Below are 21487 nucleotides of genomic sequence, written 5' to 3' on the forward strand. Positions count from 1 at the left end.
TAGGTGCGCGCTTCCGGGTTGGCGACCGCGGCGAGCCGAGGATCTGCTCGCAGTGGCGGTGGGGGCGGGGAGCAGCCACGGCGCTGCCAGCTGGGTCCCCTCTAGGTGGCCGGGTGGACTGGCCGCGGCAGGACCCCGCTGGGCGGCCCGACAGGTAGGTCCGCCGCCAGGGGGCTGGTCCGGGGCCCTTGTGTCTTGCAGCGCTCGCGGGACCCAGGCCCCGGGCCTGGAACGGGAGCTTGGAGCGCGGGGCCTCTTGGCGCGATCTCCCTTGCGTGCGTTCATTTTCACCTTTCTCATATTTGCTCCCACAAACGAAACAGCGAATCACGTGTGGGATTGAAGCAGCATAGCCCCAACCCCCAACACTGTGCAACCACACTTCTAAAGTTTAAATACGAAGTGAATGCAAGGGCTGAGGGCAGTACAGATGTTTGATCCCCTTCCGTAATTTCCAGACCGTAAGAGGTTATGTGGATACTGGAGAGGCATCGTAGCCGCAACGGGGTGAGAACCTAAGGGTGGGTCTCTAAGGAGACATTAAAGGTGGTGATGGCAACATTGGTTCGTGTCAGCTGAAACACAAACACAACCGTGTTAGGCAATACTTCCTCCTAAGTAAACCTTGTTTTCTTATTTCTGATTTAAGCCTCTCCGGAATCTGGAGAAAATGGCAGAGACAACACCAGAGACTTCTGGGCAGCTTGTTGTGCACGCAGACACTCACAGTGACACTGTCCTGGCTAGCCTTGAGGACCAGAGGAAAAGAGGCTTTCTTTGTGATATTACTTTAATCGTGGAGAATGTGCATTTCCGAGCCCACAAAGCCTTACTTGCTGCCAGCAGCGAGTATTTCTCGATGATGTTTGCGGAGGAGGGCGAGATTGGCCAGTCTATTTATATGTTGGAAGGCATGGTTGCAGACACCTTTGGGATCCTGCTGGAATTTATCTATACAGGTTATCTACATGCCAGCGAGAAAACTACAGAACAGATCCTGGCTACTGCGCAATTCTTAAAAGTCTATGATCTGATAAAGGCTTACACAGATTTCCAGACTAACCACAGCTCGTCAAAGCCAACGGCTTTGAATGGCACTGGTACTCCAGTAGTTGTTATTTCTAATAAGAAGAATGATCCTCTAAAACGGAAACGGGGAAGACCGAGAAAAGGCAATAGTATACAGGAGGGGAAATCAGAACTAGCTGCAGAGGAAGAAATGCAGCTAAGAGTGAACAATTCAGTTCAGAACAGACAAAACTTTGTGGATAAAGAAGGAGACGGTGTGGAACTGAGTGAACAAATGCCAAAAGAAAAGGAATCTGAGCCCACTGGTGAGCCAGGTAGAGTGGAGGAGATGCTTGCTGAAAAGGATGAGAACTGTGACCCCAAGGCTCTGGACGGACAGGATAGCCTGAGTAGGTACAGCAAACGGAGGATTCGAAGGTCAGTCAAGCTTAAAGATTACAAACTCCTTGGAGATGAAGATGACCAGTGTTCCGTCAAGAGGACATGTGGAAGGAAAAAGCGTGCCAGTGGTCCTGAGGCCCAGTGTAAAGACTGTGGCAAAGTCTTTAAGTATAATCACTTTTTAGCAATCCACCAGAGACGCCACACTGGTAACTACACTTTCCAAACTTGGTGCAACTCATTGGGAAATTTGGAATTGTGGTCATAAGTATTTATTTATGGTTCCATTTCTGCATGACAGGCATTGCAATAAAGCTTTCTTACATGTTATCATATTTAGGTCTCAGTAGGCTGTGTCCCCGGTCTGCAGATGAAGGGAGGGTCTTAGAGCATGCTCACCTGTGTCATGGTGACCCAGCAAATCCAGACAGAGAACCCTTGGTTTTTCTTTGTGTGTGTGTGTGTGTGTGTGTGTGTGTGTGTGTGTGTGTGTGTGTGTGTGTTTCTTGTCAAGTTATCAAGCACCTCCTGCCTTTTGATTTGTGAATGTTCTCCATCTTTGTGGAAGGCTTCGCTTGCCCTACTATACATCCTTATAGTTTAGCCATCTTATAAAGATTATTTTCCTTTTGGGTGTCCCTGACTCAGCATTGGTAGTAGTCCCCCATGTGACTGAAATGTCTTCTGTCCTCTCCATTTGGCCAATGTGGCAGCCACTAACGACATACAGACCTTTTCCTCTCTCACAGTACCAGGGATGGAGCCCAGAGTTTAGATGCATGCCAACTAAGCATTTCACAGCCAGGCTGTATCCCAGCCCTACATAGAAATTATCACTTGAATTTAGATAGCTAGACTGAGAAACTGAATTTTAACTTTGTTTTGTTAATGTGAGTTTGAATAACCACAGATGTCTGATGGCTACCATGTTGGACAGTTTATCTATAGTGGAAACTCTTGAGCCCTTTCTTGAGCTGTTTAATTTGCAGTTTCAGGTCAAGTTGTAATTATCACTTATAAGATTACATATAGGGACTAGTGTTTAAGTTTTGCTGTGACCTAGCACACCTGCTGCTGTGTTTCTGAACCTGCACAATAGAACCACCTAGAGCTTCTGCAGCTATGTGTGCCACCGCCCACTCCCAGATTTCTGATTTACCTGTCTGGATTATCCATATGTGAAGTTTCCAGAGATGTAGAGTGCACTGGCCTCATTCCCCAACACCACAGAAGCTGGGCAAGGAGGCATGTTCTATGATCCCAGCACTCCAGCTGTGGAGACAGGAGGATCTGAACCTTAGGGTCATCCTTGGCTGCAAGACAAGCCAGGAATATGTGAGATGCTCCCTCAAAAAAGAAAGCTTTCTATATGGTGAAAACTTGAATTAGGGTACTTTGAACAGAACAAAGTACCAACTATGTGTTGCACTGTGGTGGGTTCTATTTTATTCTATTTCCCAATGGGCTCTGTATCTAATGGAGTCTAATATGAGATTGTATTTTAGCTATTTTTATCCAAATTATGCATAATTTCAAGCATTACATTGTTCAGTAAAACATAAAACTTAAGGATAAACACCTCATAGAATCTTTCCTTTATCCCCCCATGTCTGAAATTTTGCAGTCAGCCACTGTGCCCAGTGTTCTTAATGTTTTCTATGCATTGCTGCTTTTCCTTTTGTGTTTTGTCTGTCTTCACTATTAGATGTTTGACTATAGTGTAAAGATTTATTTTATGTGTATGAGTGTTTGCCTACATGTATATATGTATGTGCACCATGGGTATGTGTAGTACCCAGGGAGGCCAGAAGAGAGTGTCAGTCAGATCCCCTGGAACTGAAGTCTCAGGTGGTTGGGTGTCACTCTGTGGGTGCTGGGAACCCAGCTAGGGTCAGGGCACTAAAAGCTATGGCATTTCTGTGTATATGAAGACTGGGTCTTAAAAGTTAGGTTACATCTCATAGCTTCTACCTATTGGTTTTGATTTCATCTATTCCACTTTTAGACTTTAATTGCTGATAGCTCACCAATCCCTGGACTTTGGGTGTTTTCCCTAAATATTTAACATTATAAATGATTCTGTATTATATATTTTAACTTGGGAGGTTCTTGTTTACATCATGCTTCTTGGCTTTGATCGCAGGGGAACGACCCTTCAAATGTAATGAGTGTGGGAAGGGCTTTGCCCAGAAGCACTCCTTGCAGGTCCACACCAGGATGCATACAGGGGAGCGGCCGTACACCTGCACCGTGTGCAGCAAGGCACTGACCACCAAGCACTCACTGCTGGAGCACATGAGCCTGCACTCAGGTAATGGGGCTTGCACTAGAGGGCCACCAGCCACCAGGGTCCATTTCCTGGGGTGGCATTTCTGGCATCTAAATGAAAGACAGGGTTATGCATGTGTTGGTGTGCTGTTCTGACCTTAGTAACTGGCTACTGCAGAGCAGTGTGCATCTAAATCTAAATTCTAAACTAGAGTATAGAATTTTCTCTATGCCCTTGAGGACCACTTGCAGTCAAGACCACTTGTGGTCTACAGTTCTATTCCAGGCTCCACTACCCCATTGCCTTGCATAGTTTTACACACTCTGGAAAGGCTTCTTCTGAGTGTGTAGACAAGGTACTCATCACTTGTAGAAAATGGGAACCTGGGCACTGTGTTATTTAACTCAATGAGCATCCTAACTCTCTGCAGTTTTGGCATGATTTAAGTGTCTTGGTTTTCTTTTTGTTGTTGTTGTTTTGTTTTTTAATTGGCAGGGCAGAAGTCTTTTACCTGTGACCAGTGTGGAAAATATTTCAGCCAGAAAAGACAGCTAAAGAGCCATTATCGAGTCCATACAGGTACGATACCAATAAGGTGAGAAAAGGTTTGCATCACTGGTGAAGAAATGCAGACACAAAGTATTTGTGAAACAGTAGGTCCACCTTACAGAACTGATGAAAGAATTGAGAAAAGCAGTCAGGCTAGGAATGCAGCTCATTTAGTAGAAAGCTTGCCTAGTATGAATGAAGCCCTGGGTTCACTCCCCAGTCCACGTAAAACTGGGCATGCAAGCACACATCTGTTATCCCAGCACTGGAGAGATGGAAGCAAGAAGATCAGAGTTCAAAGTCACCCTCGGGTACCTAGTGAGTTTAAGGCCTGCCTGGGATACCTGAGACTATAGCTTTAAAAAAAAGAAAAAGTCAGAGGTTATTATAATGTTATTCTCCACTCTCATAAGACTCAATTTAATGTTTGTAACATAATTTTGGAACTATATATAGAATAGAACCACCACAGAACTGCTGTATCCAAAATTGCTTCTTGCCCAAAAGGCTTCAGTTGGTTGGCTGTTGCTAGTAGCACCTGGAAAAATATGTCTTATCCATGGCTTCTGATCTGCTAAAGGTCCTGTTCTCCTTCCTGCCAACTGATAAGAAATGAAGGGGGGGGGCATTATTCAAGTTCAACTGGCCAGTCCCACTAGTGTTTGGAGAGAAGGGTATTTAGAAGGGCTACGAGGACCCTTGCTCTCAGAGAAGCACTGAGTTGAGATCCATTGAGTAATAAAGTTTATTGTTGTTGTAAAGTGCCATATTTAAAGTGATTATTTTTCAGGGCAGTGCTTTAACACAGTCACTGAAGAAATGCAGGGAGAACATACATGCACTGACACTTTTTTTATCGTTGCGGCAAGGCCACTCACTACCAGAATGCAACCACTGCCATCGAAAATTCATGGATGTGTCTCAACTAAAGAAACATCTGCGAACACACACAGGTAACATGCCACCTCATTCAGCCTCCTCACTGCACATGGTGTCCTCTGTGTTTGGTATGTTTATTGCAAATGTGGTGCAAGTCTGATGAGTTTTATTTAAAAGTCCACGTGAAGACAAAATGTTGTCATTGTTGTGTAGGGACATTCCATCCCGCTGTGAGTCAGCACCAAGTGCTGTCACCACTGTTGTGTGAGGACGTTATATCCCGCTGTGAGTCAGGACAAAGGAGATCACCTGATGAACACTGCTCATGTGTGAAAATTCATGTGATCCCACAGCAAGTGTAAGTCTCAGTCTGGTGCTATGTCCCACGCCAGTTACTTCAACCCTGAAGGTGTTATCACTGAGGGTGGTAACAATAAATTGTTCAGACAAGGAAGCAGACAATAGACACAAAGGTAGACACAGAATTCCTCACTCTGTCCTCTGGAACCAATGCTTAAGGCAGCGATGAGAAGGCAGCTTTGTTGGGGCAGGGAGGGTTTGGGGTTTTGTTTTGTTTTTTTCCATTTTAAGTTCAAAGAAGTAAAACTGTCCATCTTGTACCTTTTTGAAGGGATATGGGTTAAAAATAAGCCTGTTGGATTTTTCCAAGAAACAGTTTCTATTAGGGTAGATTATTTAATGATTCTGTCAAGTTGTCATCTAATATTGTATAGGCAAATCTCTTGAGTTCAAGGCTAGCCCAGTCTACAGAGTGAATTCCAGGACAACCAGGGCTTCCCAGAAAAACCCTGTCTTAAAAAACAAAAATAAACAAAGAATTGTTTAGTTTTTGGAACTTTGATTTTTTTAATGCAGGTTGGTAATTTCCTAACTTGAAGAAAACCTAGTATAGATTAAGTATTATCCAAGTGCTTGGGATCAGAAACACCCAAATGAAGATGGAGGTTTCTAAGCCACCTGGTCCTACAGTCATTTAGTCCCAAATAAACACACAGAGACTTCTATTAACTAGTCCTTTATTGGGTTAGAAAGGAGATGGTCTTTCCCTTATAACAATATAATGAACACATCTCAGAAGAGCATGTAGTATATGTGGTGAGTTTGTTCATTACAATGCAAAATAGAAGCTAAATCAAACATTGCTCCCTGTGGGGGAGAATAAACTAAACCCATTAAAACATTCAGGGCCTTCATATGATCTGTCTGTCTCTAGCACCCAGCTCAATGGTGGTAAGAGATATTGGCAGCCCATTCCTTACCCAGAACCAGGTTTTATTTATTTATTTATTTATTTGTTTGTTTGTTTATTTATTTATTTATTTTGGTTTTTCGAGACAGGGTTTCTCTGTGGCTTTGGAGGCTGTCCTGGAACTAGCTTTTGTAGACCAGGCTGGTCTCAAACTCACACAGATCCACCTGCCTCTGCCTCCCAAGTGCTGGGATTAAAGGCGTGTGCCACCAACGCCTGGCCTGAACCAGGTTTTAAAGCAGACATTTTGCCAGCATAGCCATACTTGGTTTAAAGACCTAGGCTATCCTTTGTTTCTTAGATCTTCAAGTGCACACTCTCCAGGTGAGATGCCACGCTCCAGGCACTGGAGAAACCAAAGGCGTGTTATATCCTTGTTCCCCAGGCTATCCTAAGAGAGGGGAGGCAGCTTGTCAAGTGTGCAGTCAGTGCTGCCATGAGAGGTGCTGGGTAAGAGGAAACCTATCTCATGATCTCACAATCAGACCTTTCCTCTGACCAGGAGCAGGTCACGCTTGTGGGGATGTAGTGAAGCCAGGCAAACTCACATGACTGATAAGGGGCCCCTTGTTTGTTGTGGTTTTTGTTCTTTTGAATGGGTTTTGCTGTCTTGCTTAGCTTGGCCTAAGAGCGCACGGCTCTCCTATGTCGGTATCATGAGTGCTGGGACGTAGGTGTACACCACCACCACGAACTATGTTTTTCTGCTGTCCTTACCACCTCTTTCCCGATAGCAGTGTTCCTAGAAACCAGATTAGAGGTGGGAACATTGCCTAGTGTGCTGCAGTCAAGTCAGGGGAATTAGCTGTGCCCAGCCATCCTTGTGAGTAACTTCTGATGTACAGGGCAATTCCAGTCTCTCAGTCCCTTAGATGGTGTCTGATAAATACTGATTCCACGTGGGGCTCCCATGCTCACGTGACTGTCCTGCCTAGTCACAGGACAAAGTTCATGACATCTCGGTTTCATTCACAACCTCATTCTGTGGGTGAGGTGTGAAGCTGCCAAAGTTTCTAGGCCTGTGTGTTGAGATGACCCCATCTTGCTTGTTCCAGTTTTCCTGAGATGTAGGGCCTCTTGCAGACTCTGTGTGTATCCATTAAGCATCTCAGCACAGTGTGAAGGAGCCACAGAAAGGAAGATGAGTCTTGTCCCCAAAGTGGAGACCTTAGTCAGGAAGGCAGAGCGATAAGCGGGTGAGAGAAGCGGGTGACTCGGGAAGCATGTAGGTTTGCCCCCGTCAGGCGTGGGAGTTTGAGGGTGGGAAAGCCTGGCTATTTACAGTGAACCAATGGGGTGAGGCTACAGACAGTGGGCAGACCACAGAAAGCAGCCAGGGGCATGAACTGGGGAGGGGGTTGTCTTTATTTGTGTCTTGTGAGAGGACTTGGCCAGAGAAGGAACAGTAATAGCAGACCAAGAAAGAGGAAGATCTTCAGGTCAGGAGAGTGGGTGAAGAGAGATGTTTGGGAACTCATTGGTCTGGGACAAAATAGTCATTGCTTGTATGACTGTTGATATTCCAAAATTTAAAAAAAAAAAAAAAAACAGGAAACCAGGCAGAAGTCGAGGACCCTTTAGAACTGAGTCAGCTCTGCCTGCATCTTCCTGAGAGTCACCCTCATGTGTCTGGCTTTACCTTTCATTGTTACTGTCTAAGCCTCCTATAACAGACTTCCTTCTGGTCTCTGCTATTCAAGTGCTGACATCTCCCCTTTAACCTCTGTCTCCATCTGTCTCCTGCATCTCCTGGCCCAGGCCTTGGGACCTCACGCAGTCTGGCAGGAAATCCTCCAGCCCAATTACTGACACAATCTGAGCATATCATCTTTTTTTTTTAAGATTTTATTTATTTATTATGTATACAACATTCTGCTTCCATGTATATTTGCACACCAGAAGAGGGCATCATATCTCATAACAGATGGTTGTGAGCCACCATGTGGTTGCTGGGAATTGAACTCATGACCCTTGGAAGACCAATTGGTGCTCTTAACCTCTGAGCCATCTCTCCAGCCCCTGAGCATATCATCTTACTACTTAAACCTGCCTAGAATTTTGGCTCATCTTTGAGCCCACCACTCCTCAGAGTGAATCCTTGTACCCTAGCATTTTGGTTATATGTATACCAGTGCCCAGACAGGCCCCTCCAGTCTCTCCTGGTCCTGGCACCCCCACATCCTCCCAGCATCCTGTCTGCACTCAGTGCTCTTGATTTCAGCTGTTAGTCAAGCACACTCCAAGTTATCTACCCTCTCAAGTAGACTGCACACCCTTCCTGAATCCATACTCATCTCTTGTTGCTGTCTTTCCTAGCTGTTCACTTGGCTGGTGGTCTGTCAGAATTTCGGGACTGAATAAAAGAGAGGAATGGCCACTGGATTGAAGGAGGTTTACACAGGACAGATCCGAAGCCAGGGGTCAGAACACTTCATCAACCTTGTGGCTTGTGTCCTACAGACATAAGTGTTGGAAACCTAATGGCTGACAAAAAGGTGTTAAAACAGTCAGACAGTCATGAATGGAGCTATACTGCAGTGGGGCAGTGATGCACTAAGAATGAGTAGTACTTTCCCTTCCCCCTCTAGCATCCTCTTTCTTTTCCACCTTTTGCTGTGAGAGGAACAGCAAGACGGCCTTACCCAATGTGGGCCCTGCACTCTGAACTTCCCACTCTCCTGAACTGTAGCTAAGATCTTGGGGCTGTGCATGGTGATGATGCTTTTAATGTAGTACTCAGGAGACAGAGGCAAGTGGATCTCTGTGATCCTCTGTGAGGCCAGTCAGAGCTACAGAATGAGACTAAAAAAATATTCCCAACTATCTGTGTATTTGAAACACAAGTGGAGTGGGTACGCAGTCCACATGAGAGGTGGAAACTGGCCAAGGTCTGAGCAGGTACCAGCTCTGATTAGAAAGCCACCTGGTTGTAACCTTTGGAGTGATAAAAGTTAATGATACACTTGCTGATCCATCCAGCTTGTCTCGTACACAGGTGCCCTGCCTGGGTGGAGCTTAGAGACAAGTCTAGTCTGAAAGAGCATCTCAAGTTGCCTTCCTTCCCTGATGTTCTCTAGTGAAGACATTTTCTGCTCCTAGAGGGGTTTCCAAAACTCCCCTCACCTGCATTAGGATCCCTTCACTTTGCTAAAGGGGGGGGGGAGGGGATGAGAGTCCATTGTTGCATGGGTAGTGTGCAAACTAACACTGAAGAACACTTGTTGCTGTTAACCAGTGAGGTGTGAGCACTTGCACAGTTTATGTGAGCCTCAGACCACCCCTGGGAAACTCATTCATTTAGCAGGGTGTGTGTGTGTGTGTGTGTGTGTGTGTGTGTGTGTGTATGCACGCGTGCACATGTGTGTGCGTTTGTGCAGGAGTTCGTGTAAAGATCTGTGACCTGTTGTAGTGTAAAGCTTTGGCTGCCATCTCCAGATGGGGCCATTGGAGCATTTTCTGCCACTGTGAAATGTTCTGTCAGTATGGAGAGGCTCACAGTTTGCCTTATAGACTGTATATAGCCAGGAAGTAGTAATAGGCCCCTTTCCAAGACTTCTATGATTCAAGACGGAGGGAAGTGAGAAATAGTCAGCTTCTGGACGTTTTGGAAGGTAGTTATAAATGTGAATACTGTACCCTAGTGCCCAGAAGTCCCTTTGAAGGTCCAGAAGTTCTGCAGGGGTGCAACAGTCAAATGTTAGATTCAAGGGTAAAAAATGCAGGGTAACTATGAGTTCTTTTACTACCCAGCTTCTCCGTCAAGGGAAGGGACCACACATCCCCTGCATCCTCTTGGCCCTGCCCAGATGTGCTTCTTGCACTCTATTAGAGAGTTGCCTTACTCCTTCCCATTGTGATTGAAAGGGCCTAGGTTGTTACTTGTTTTTCTTCCCTCCTACCCCCAAAACAGGGTAGTTCTGTGTAGCCCTGGCTGTCCTGGTGGAACTCTGTAGACCAGACTGGCCTCAAATGTACAGAGATCCTCCTGCCTCTGCCTCCTGAGTGCTGGAATTAAAGGTGTGTGTCACTACCACCTGCCCAGGGCTGTTAGTTTCTAAAGTCAGGTGTGTATTAATAAACATTTTCCTCATTCCTTTTTTAGGTGAGAAGCCATTTACTTGTGAAATCTGTGGGAAATCTTTCACAGCAAAGAGTTCCCTTCAGACCCACATCAGAATCCACCGGTAAGCTTGTTTAGGTATTGGTGAGATGGACTTACCTCTATAGCCCATGCTGGCCTCAAACTCTTGCTTCTCTGCCCCAGTACTGGGACTGCAGGTGTATGCCATCACACCTGGCTTTTTTGGTTATTTAGCAGCCTCACTGAACTCTGGTGTTCTGTGGGGTAACCTATGCTCTATATAAACTTTTCTTCCAGTTGTTACTCTGCTAGAAATTTCTGTGTGATTTATTATTTTATTTTTCAATAATTAAATTTCTCAGACAAAAATCAGCAATATTAGTTCTGGCCAATAAAAGCTTGCACTGTTGTCTTCATTATTAATTTTTTCTTGTGGGAGTGGTCTAAAGCTTATATATTCAATCAGAAGCAAACATGAAGGCCTGGGGAAGTGGTGCAGTGAATTAACTACTTGTTGCCTGAGAGTGAGGATTTGTTTGGATCTCCAGCCCCCATGTAAAAGCCAGAGACAATGCTGATGTGTGTAGGAGGGAAGAGCACAGAGGCAGGTGGATCCCGGGGTTGTCTGGCCGCCAGGCCAACCAGAATGACAAGCTCTGGGTTCAGTAAGGGACCCTGTCTCAAAAAGTAAGGTGGGGAGTGGTAGAGGAAGACTCCCAGTGTTGACCTCTGGCCTCCACACGCACCCAAAGATACATTACACACACAAAGCATTAGTAGAGTGTGTTATGCTTAAATCTCAGCACATAGGATGTAGAAGCAGGAGGGTGGCCGAAAGTTCAGGGCTAGCCTGGACTACAGAGTTAGAGCTTGTCTCAAAAGGAAGAAAATAGTATTATCTGGAGTTGAGCATGACAGTGCATGCCTATAAGCCCAGCACCTGGTAGGCAGAGGCAGGAAGATCAAGATTAGAGACTAAACTGGACTACATAGGAAAATTCCATCCAAAATAAAAGGGTTCTGTTTATAAAAATTACTAGGTTAGATTTAGGTATAGTTCTAAAAGCTTCAAAAATAATTTGGATTTTTGAATAATTTGAATTAATTCCCCAGGCTTAAAATTTTAGTATTAGCTGAGTGTTGGTAGCACATGCCTTTAATCCCAGCACTCGGGAAGCAGAGGCAGGCGGATCTCTGTGAGTTCGAGGCCAGCCTGGTCTCCAGATTGAGTGCCAGGATAGGCTCCAAAAACTACACAGAGAAACCCAGTCTCAAAAAACCAAAAAAATTAATATTAATATTAATCATAATATATACATACCTACTTGACCCTTAGAGTCTAAAAATCAGCAATGAGAACTAACAGCAAAATAGAACAGTTTATGTAATATGTGTTTACCTTCTTACCTGAAACACATAACAGTAGAATTATAATATTTCATCCCGTGTAGCCCAGTCTGGACTGCCACCCTACTGTAAACCCTTTTTAGCCCCTTTTTTATTTTTGAGACTTGAGAAGCACCGAAGTGGTTCACTCCCAAGTCCATAGTTGGTAGGAGAACCTGACTCTGGAACCTGCCTGGTCAGTGTTCTGTGTTGTTTTCTCTGTAGTGTGAAGCAGAGCTGGAGCTTTTTAGGGGTTTTGATGAGGGTTTAGAGACCAGCATCCAGGGAAAGGAGAGCTTATAAAGAGGATAGCAAACACACAAGCGGGTGCCAGCCCAGTGTTCCTTTACCTTTGATTGCCTCCGCCTAAGTAACCAGGAAGCAGAGAACAAGTGTTTCTGTGTGTTTTCTTACAGAGGAGAAAAGCCGTACTCCTGCAGCATCTGTGGCAAGTCCTTCTCTGACTCCAGTGCCAAGAGGAGACACTGCATCCTACATACAGGCAAAAAGCCTTTCTCCTGCCCTGAGTGTAGCTTACAGTTTGCTCGATTAGACAATTTGAAGGCTCACTTGAAAATTCACAGCAAAGAGAAACACACATCGGATTCCAGCAGCGTTTCTGGCAGTAATGCTGACGAGGTCCGAAGCATTCTTCAGCTACAGCCATACCAGCTCTCCACCTCAGGAGAGCAGGAGATTCAGCTTCTTGTGACTGATTCTGTGCATAACATTAACTTCATGCCAGGCCCCAATGAGGGGGTCAGCATTGTGGCTGCTGAGAGCTCTCAGAACATGGCCACGGACCCAGCTGCTAACCTTGCCCTGCTCACACAGCAGCCGGAGCAGCTGCAGAGCCTGATTCTTTCTGCTCAGCCGGAGCAAACAGAGCATATTCAGAGCCTCAGTATGATTGGAAGCCAGATGGAGCCTTCACAGGCGGAGCCGGTGCAATTAATCACACTTTCCAAGGAGACGCTGGCACTGGCGCATCTGCATGCCCACCAAGGGCAAACAGAGGCGCTCCGCTTGGCAGCAGATGCTTCTGATCCAGCTCAGCACCTGCAGCTGACTCAGGAGCCTGATCCACCCCTACCCACTCCACTAGGCCAAGAACAGAGCTGACTCAAACACATGACTGACCATTCCACTGGACCCTTCTGTGCCAGCAGTGACAGGCTCACCCCTTGGGCCACCATCTTACAGATCCTTAAAGATGTGACAGCTAGCCAACAGATTATTTATAATGGGTTCCATTGAGTCGGAATCTGTGTGTTGACATGTGTGCACAATCTGTTTTATCTATAATACCAATTCATATTTAGCATTTAAATATCGATGAGGGGTTCCACTTTCATCTACTATGTCTCTTAAAGATGGGTAGTTTTTCTTGGGAGCATTGATTTAGACTTTTCTGCTAGTGTTGAATGTTCACTGCCATAGAGTGTGATCTTCTTTAGAACAAAAAGTCATATGTAGGTTGAATCTTTGGGTATGGTGGTTAGTTCCATTTCATTATTTCTATTAGGCAGTATACTTGCCAGTCCAAAACAAGTCAGGACTGACATGTACTTGATTACAGCAAGCAGGAGATTTTCCCTCCAGAAACTCTTAAATAGCACCTCTTAAATTTTATCTTTGTGTGGCTCAGTGGGCTAATCCTGTTGCACTGAAGGTAGATTCAAAGTTGAAAACCATACTCGTGATATGAAAGCCAAATGTATTTTTTGTTTGTTTTTCGAAACAGGGTTGCTCTGTGTAACAGCCCTAGCTGTCCGAGACTCATTTTGTAGACAAGGCTGGTCTCGAACTCACAGAGATCCGCCTGCCTGTGCCTCCTGAGTGCTGGGATTAAAGGCATATGCCATTACCACCTGGCACAAAGTGTTGTTTGAAATTTTTTGAGTTCCATTTTCTGCAGAACATGAATTTATACATTTTTTAAAAGAAGCAGGCTGTTTGAAGTATGAAACTAAATCAGTATACTAGTTCCAAATAAACCAAAGTTTGTCAGATAATGACTTGATGTTCATGAAAAAGGTTCTTAATTACCTGGAACTTGAAAGTTTATTCAATATAAGTCTTCATTACACTATTAATTCTCTTGATCTCAAAATACTGATTTACATGTTCAATCTTAGAACTTCCTAGAAGTGGAAGTGTGCAGTAATCTATTCTTATTGAACTCTAGGTGAAACTCCAACACACCGTTTAATCTTGAGCCTCAGGGTGGAGTAGCCAGCCTGTGCCTATGATTGTGAGTCTTTCAGATCATCACCGAAGGTTAAGTTATGTTTGGGTTGTTTTCAAGATCACTACATTCAGTTGAATTCTTCGTTAATGTCTCATAGGGTGGGCAGTGATGTCTGAGACAGAGACAGGGTTCAGGTAACATAATGGGGATAAGAAGTGTATTCAAAACCAACATCTGCTTCATGTCAGCTGCTTTCTTATCTTACTGCTCCTATTCCCACTGAAATCCAGTGGTTTTGGCATACAGGATTTTTACAGAAATAGATAATTCTTCAGGTTACAGATAAGATCAAAGTATTTTTGTTGCATATTTACCAAGTTGTATTTTACTATACAAAATTTACAAATTGAGTTACCAAGGTAGTAGATAGATATGTATCAGCTAAAGTAATATGAAACTGGACCTGACGAGAGCAGACTTTTTACAAATACTGTTTTAGTATTTTAGATTCTTGATTTATTCATTTAAACGCTGTACTCATTGTGCATTTGTGTGAGCTCGGGATATGTGTGTGCACATGTGTGGAGGCTACAGGAGGACATTGGCTATCCTGGCATGTCACTCTTCCTTATTTCCCTGAGACAGGAATCTGGAAGCAGGTGTCCAGCAAGCCTCTACCTCACAGCATTGGGCTACAAGCACACAAGGCCATTTTCTGGATTTTAATTTGTGTGTTGGGGTCCAAGCTCCAGTCTTTATATTTGCACAGCAAGTGCTCTTACCCACTGAACATGTCTCTAGCCCCTGTTTATTCCTAAAACACAAAGTCTTTATGTTGCTTTCAAAACCTCCTAATACTCTTTTCTCAAAATTCTACATTGTATTAAAGTAAATTATTTTTTTTTCACTCTAGACAGCATGGTTGTACAGCTATTGGTTTGGTTTTGGTGCTGAACTCAGCCCATATAAGTTAAATTTAATTTACTTTATAACAGTCTACCTCTGCACCAAGAAATATAGCATGAGTTAGGCCTGGTGGTGCAGGCCTGTGATCCCCAGAGGCAGAAGTGGAGACAGGAGGACCTTCAGTTTAAGGCTAGCCTGAGCTACTTAAACTCTGTAAAAGAAAACTAAGCCTGGAGCTATAGGTGAATGGTACAGTATGTTCCTGGCATACACAAGACTGGGTTCAGTCCTTAGCACTGGGAGAAAAAATAGGTACAAGACACAAGAAATTTAAAATACTAAAAAGCTACATGTAACAATACATGAAATTAATCTTAACAAAGTTATTTAATCTACTCTCCTGGTTGGTCAGCCTTAATTATCAACACAGCCTATACTGAGGCATATGAGAGAAGCAATTGAGGGGTTGCCTAGATCAAGTTGGTCTGTGGCTATACCTGTGACCAACTGTCTGGATCATTAACTGATGCATGCGGGCCCAACCCACTGTGGGCAGCACCAATCCTCAAACGAAGCAGGTGGTCCTGGGCTATATTAAAAAGCTAGTTATCCGGGCATTGGTGACACACGCCTTTAATCCCAGCACTCGGGAGGCAGGGGCAGGTAGATCTCTGTGAGTTCGAGACCAGCCTGGTCTACAAAGCTAGTTCCAGGACAGCCTCCAAAGCCACAGAGAAACCCTGTCTCAAAAAAATCGAAAAACAAAACAAAAACTAGTTAAGCATTATCCAGCCAGTGAGTGAGTCACTGAACAAGCCCCCAAGCCAAGTTTCTCCATGTCTCCTGCCTTGAGCACCAGCCTTGCCTTCCCTTGGTGATAGATCAGGGCTTGAAAGCCAAATTATAGTGGGAAACTACCAATACAGAGTCAGGTAGAAATATAAGGGTATTTAATAGGGAAAAGCCTTACTTACAGAGCAACCTAGCCAGCCGGCGTGGTAGTGGTCTGTACAGCAAGAAGCAAAGAGAAACCGAAAGCGCAAACGCAGTCACACTACGTCACTCTGACCACACCCTCACAAGCGTGGTCAGGCACACCTGTAGCCAGCCCCTAAGAAGGCGTGGCTACAGCTTCCCCTACAATTCCCCTTTTAGTCTAAAAGAGGAATAAAACTTAACAGTGTAAAATATCCAAAATTAACAATCATAAAGATAAAATATAAGAAGATACAACAATCTGCTTATGTCACATCCTATCTATTTTAACTAAACCCTAAAGTCATCTGACAGAGGTATCCAAGCCTGAACACCTCCTTCCAATCCCAACCAAAAACAATAGGAAGCTATCCCTAACTAGGTATATAGCTGCCTACACCAAATAAACCCTTTCTTCTCCCAAGTTGCTTTGGTCATGGTATTTGACACAGTCACAGAATTTGACTAGAACATTTACTGTCATATATTTCAATGTGTAATGGATATTAAAGTGTATTAATTAGATTTTACATCCTCCCTTGATTCAAAATGGTTGTGTATTTCATACTTGCTGTATATCTCAATTTTGACAACAATGTTTGCTGGTAGTATGTAATTTGCATTTAGATATCATACAATTTATGGGTTAAAAAAACCTAGATTCATAAATCACATAGTTCAGACAACTTTTCAATCACTGAAAGAAATACTAATGTTTAAAAGTTCTTGGTTGATCTGGCCACATGATAAGCCCTCCAAGACTGTTTCCAGAATGGATCCAGTCCCAGCCTTGACTATGTCATCTGACCAGCTGTCAAGGGAGAATCAGAAAGTGATGGTTTGCTTGCCCTAGCTCTCTGTGTGTCCACAATACACATTCTGTACCTTGGGATGAAGCTCCTTTTTAACACAGTGGCTTTTTTTTAAAAGACACTTTTTTAAAAAATTATTTTTATGTTTATAAGTTTGTAAGTCAGGGCTCTCTAGATTAGCAGAACTGTAACAATAAATCTTTCTGCCGAAGCTACCCAAGCCCTGCCACCATGTGGGCACTTTTCGCCAGCCACTGGAGTTCTGCCCACCGTGTTAGGGCCCCAAATATCACACAGAGACTTATATTAGGTACAAATGCTGCTTAGCCAAAGACTAGGATCTCTCATCTGCTAGCTCAGTCTTAATTATCAACCATAATCATAAGACTTATCTTATGGAGGACACTGGGGGGAGGCATCCTGTCTTCCTGGGCTCACATGGCAGCTCCACAGAGAGAGCAAGAGGAAGAGCAAGAGGACGATTTCCTGTTTGTCCCTACTTATATTCTGAGTCTGCCTGCTATGTCACTTCCTTCCTATCTTTTTACTACATTTCCCAGAATCTTCCTTGACTCCTAGTCCCACCTATCTTGCTTTCCTATTGGCCAACAGTCAACCAATAAGACAAACATACACAGAAGGACCTCCCCCATCACAGAACTTACAGAATGTATATATGTGTATGTAGAGAGATAGAGATAGATTGATAGATGCATGCATACATACATAACATACATACATACATACATAGATGGTACTCCCTACTAATCCAATAATGGCAGGCTATGAATGGAAGGTTCAAGAATCCAGAAGTTGCTCAGTCCACAAGGCTGGATGTCTCAGCTGGTCTTCAGTGTGCATCAGAATCTCAGAGAAGTAGGCTCTAATGCCAGTGAAGGAATGGACTTGCTCGATAGAGCAAGCAGGTGAAGAGCTAAAGCTTCCTTCTTCCATGTCCTTATATAGGCTTCCAGCAGAAGGTGGGGCCCAGATTAAAGGTGTGTCTTTCTGTTGCTTGAGGTTGCCGTGTGCGCTCAAACATGAACTGTAGTCCGTGAGGCTAAGACTTCTTTATTCAGGTAAACACCAGTCCAAAACGCAAGCCAGAGCGAGCCCACAGGTAGCAAGCTAGCGTGGCCAGAGAGAAGGAGCTTTCCACGTGAGCCCTGCTCTTTTTGAACCTCCTTCTACATCATCTCAGACTTCCCCTCACCCCGCCCTCACGGGCGTGTCCCCGCACATCTGTCCGGGGTACCTGGGGCAGGGCTAGGGTGTCTCCCTACCTCTTTCTGCCTCAAGATGCAGATCAAAGGCGTATGGCTTCCTGCCTCAAAGGTCCAGACTAGAAACCAAACCACTCCAAACCAAGCAAAAATAATCTCACAGGTGTGCCCCTCCATTTCTGGATTGTAGTTCATTCTAGATGTAGTCAAGTTGACAACCAAAAATAGCCATCATAATAAGTGTTTTGCCAGCACGTATGGTCTGTGTACCATGTGTGTGCCTGGTGCCCTCAGGTCAGAAGAGGGTGTCAGATCCCTTGGAACTGCAATTGGTGGTGGTTGTGAAACACCATGTGGGTGCTGGGAACTGAACTTGGGTCCTCTGTTAAGCAAGTGCTCTTAACTCTTGAGCCATCTCTCCTGTCCAAACTCAGTGACTTCTATACCCAAATGAAACAGACATGAAAGTGTTTCTCAAAGTCCTTGAAAGATGACACAGCCAGGGTCATATTTCAGGGTTCATTTTGTATTAAATGTGCAATTTTAAAAATGTTTTGAAGTGCAGTTCTAGGACTAGGATATTAATTTTGGGGTCTAGTGCAGGCAACCTTGCTTGGAAAATGAATCTTTGAGCCAGGTGGTGGTGGCACATGCCCTTAATCCCAGCAGAGTCAGGCAGATCTCTGTAAGTTTGAGGCCAGCCTGGTCTACAGAGCGAGTTCCAGGACAAGCTCCAAAACTATAGAGAAACCCTGACTCAAAAAACAAGAAAGGAAGGAAGGGAGGGAGGGAGGGAGAGAGGAGGGAGGAGGGAGGGAGGGAGGAAGGAAGGAAGGAAGGAAGGAAGGAAGGAAGGAAGGAAGGAAGGAAGGAAGGAAGGAAAGAAAATGAATCTTTGGCTTTGGGAAAGCTTATTGTGAAAACATCAGTCATGTGCTTGCCTAGTGTTTCTTGAAATGTCCTGCCTCTCCTTTTTGTTTTCTCCATTTGGGTCTTTGGTTTTAGATGCTTTGAGTGATAGGTTAAATGACCAAGTCAGGTTCTCATTATAGATGCTTACATATGAGCTTACATAAACTGGAGTATGATCTGCCCCACAGGGCATCTACTGGGCCTTGAGGGAAGCTGGATGGTAGGCCTTCCTCCCACCACACTGCTTCTCAAAACTTTGGGATGCAGTGGCATGTGGGTGGCAGGCCTGTCATCTGAGCATGAGGAGGTAAAGACAGGAGGGTCAGGAATTAATGCTTTGGCTACATGGTATGAAGACAGCCTGAGCTACATGAGATCAGGTCTTAAAAACCAAAACCAGGATTCATAAGGCACCATGTGGTTTGGGGACTTGGGGACTCTTATCCCATCAGGCTGTGCCATAATAGGTACTGCTTCTTCAGCAGCATGGATTTATTTGATTACAACTCTGGTTAGAAATAGGACCTTGAGTTGGCAGAGAGCTGGCTTTTCTCTGAGGCCTCTTTCCCTGGCTTGTTGCTTGCTTCCTGGGTCTTCCATGCTCTTCCCTCTGTCTGTGTCGAGTCTCCCACCTTCCATAGAGTCATCGGACACAGTGCATTAGCCCACACTAAACCTAATTTGTAACTTCACTAACTCTTGAAAGGTCCTGTTTCCAAGTGCAGTCCTATTTAGAGGCAGTGGTATTGCTGATCACAATGTGGAGTCAGATTTAGATTGATAAACAGGTAGTTTATTAAGAAATAGTACTCATACAATTCCACTTAGTCAGGTAGCAGGGAGTGAGAGAAGGGGCCCATGTGCATGCCCCTAACTACTTAAACCTTTCCCACATCACTGTCACCACACCCAAGAAGGCATGGTCAGCGACACTTGTGTCCAGCCCCAAGCAGGCATGATTATCATTACCTGTGGCCAGCCCCAAGAGGGCATGGTCAGCATTACCTCTAAATAGGATTCCCCCTACAATTCCCCTTTTAGTCTAAAGAGGATTAAAACTTAACAGTGTAAATTATCTATAATTAACAATCATAAAGGTGAATTACAAGAAGATATAATAATCTACTAATATCACATCCTAACTATGTCTATTCCAATTAAACCCTAAAGTCATCTGAAAGAGATGTCCAAGCCTGAAGGGGAAACTATGAACTAGGACATACCTGTGGCCTATGGAAGCAAGTCCTACTTAATCTTCATGACATTCCTATGAGGTAAACAGAATTATTATCATTAGGCCCATTTTACAGATGAGAACAGTGAAGCCCAGAGATGATGTGTTACCGAGTCATAAAGTGGCAAAGCCAGAGCTGTGGCCTTAGCCCGACTGATCTCATTACAGTGCATTCACAAAAGTGGATTGAGACAAAAAGAGAGGGTGTTTGTCTGAAAGGTTGGCACATGGTCAAACTTACATAAAGAAAGAGTTATAGTCCCTCCTACAGAAATGGATCAGCATAATTGCAATGATACCAGTACTAACTCTATGTTATTAATCAAAATTTACCAAGTAGATGAAGGTTACTAGGAAGGTGGAAGTACCTTAGCTACCTCAGCCTCTCCGTAAGTGAGTCACTCTTTTTCTTTTTCCCAAAGTTTAGGACAGATTTGATTTATAAGTATTAAGCTAAATTTTTATTTTCTATTTCTAAACTTCAGTCTAAATCCTCATGATTCAAAGAAAACCCTTTGTTCCTGCTTGTGTAACCTCTAAAACCAAACTCTCCCTTGCCTGCCTCATGGGGGGTGGGAAGGAGTGACCTCAGAAGCTAATGTCACCATAATGGACTTGTTCTCAAAGTCATTATACCTGGTTAAGCAACAAAGACGTTACTGAGCAGGTAATTCTCAATTGAAATGTCCCATGTTAGTTGGATTTTTGAGCTAAGGCTCATTCAACCAGATTTTTGATATAATACAGAAACTTGACCACATTTAGATAACAGTGGCAAGGATTCTTGGCTTGTTTTTGTTTGTTTTTGAGCTTGAAAAGTGCTAATTTTTTGGTAAAGTGAAGTGTGAGATGAAGAAAAGCCATGTGCACACATGGAACACAGAGATTCTATGTCCTTGGGCATGGATTTTTTATTTTGAATTCTTAGTAAGTGTGATATATCACTTTATAATTTGAAAATAATTTCCCAAAGAATAGTTTGGCTCTTGAATTTAATCTAGTTGGTTTGTTGAGTCAGGATCTCATACAGACCAGAGTGGGCTTGATCTTCTGATCCACCTGTCTCTACCTACCAAGTTCTGGGATTGCAGGTGTACAACACCAGGTGCAGCCAACTCCATATTACTCTACCCTGTTAAATGAAAGTTCAGCTGAAACTGCATCAGGCTGAATTAGAGAAAAGCCACATTTTAAAATTACGCAATTAAGTGACTTCTGGTGTTTGAAGAGCAAAAGGAGTCTCGGACAGAAACCTGGATCTCTTATCACTTAGGGGCCTGTGAAAGCATTCTCTGCCTTCAGAAAAAGCAGCATACAGAGTGATGTGTGGAGAGAAGAGGAGGAAAGGATGGCAGGCCAGTTTCCTTCAGACTCACCCAAAGAGAGGGGC

General features: G+C 44.1%; 1 protein-coding gene across 8 annotated transcripts; it reads left to right on the plus strand.

Annotated features, from left to right (window-relative positions):
- Zbtb24 (zinc finger and BTB domain containing 24) lies at positions 1–14947 on the plus strand. 8 transcript variants are annotated; one of them, XR_004768447.1, is made up of 8 exons: positions 1–154; positions 650–1619; positions 3554–3721; positions 4175–4258; positions 5098–5181; positions 5321–5465; positions 10480–10561; positions 12261–12294. XR_004768447.1 is itself a non-coding variant. In XM_027402198.1 (7 exons), the coding sequence occupies exons 2-7, from the start codon at positions 671–673 to the stop codon at positions 12964–12966; spliced, it is 2073 nt and encodes a 690-aa protein (XP_027257999.1). In that variant the 5' UTR covers positions 1–154; positions 650–670; the 3' UTR covers positions 12967–14947. The 8 variants fall into 8 exon arrangements, 2 of the variants coding, with proteins under 2 accessions (XP_027257999.1, XP_027258001.1); XR_003482707.2 differs by lacking the exon at positions 5321–5465 and having other exon boundaries at positions 5019–5181; positions 12261–12316; XR_003482706.2 differs by lacking the exon at positions 12261–12294 and having other exon boundaries at positions 5019–5181.
- The last annotated feature ends 6540 nt before the right edge of the window (positions 14948–21487 follow it).

The sequence above is a fragment of the Cricetulus griseus genome, chromosome 2 (genome assembly GCF_003668045.3).
Source record: "Cricetulus griseus strain 17A/GY chromosome 2, alternate assembly CriGri-PICRH-1.0, whole genome shotgun sequence".
Classification (NCBI taxonomy): Eukaryota; Metazoa; Chordata; class Mammalia; order Rodentia; family Cricetidae; genus Cricetulus; species Cricetulus griseus.

Coding starts and splice junctions, on each gene's coding strand:
- Zbtb24 (XM_027402198.1), top strand. CDS start 671: ATGGCAGAGACAACACCAGAGACTTCTGGGCAGCTTGTTGTGCACGCA. Junction 4,259..5,097: donor CCATTATCGAGTCCATACAG/GTACGATACCAA, acceptor CGTTGCGGCAAG/GCCACTCACTACCAGAATGC. Junction 5,182..10,479: donor ACATCTGCGAACACACACAG/GTAACATGCCAC, acceptor TTCCTTTTTTAG/GTGAGAAGCCATTTACTTGT.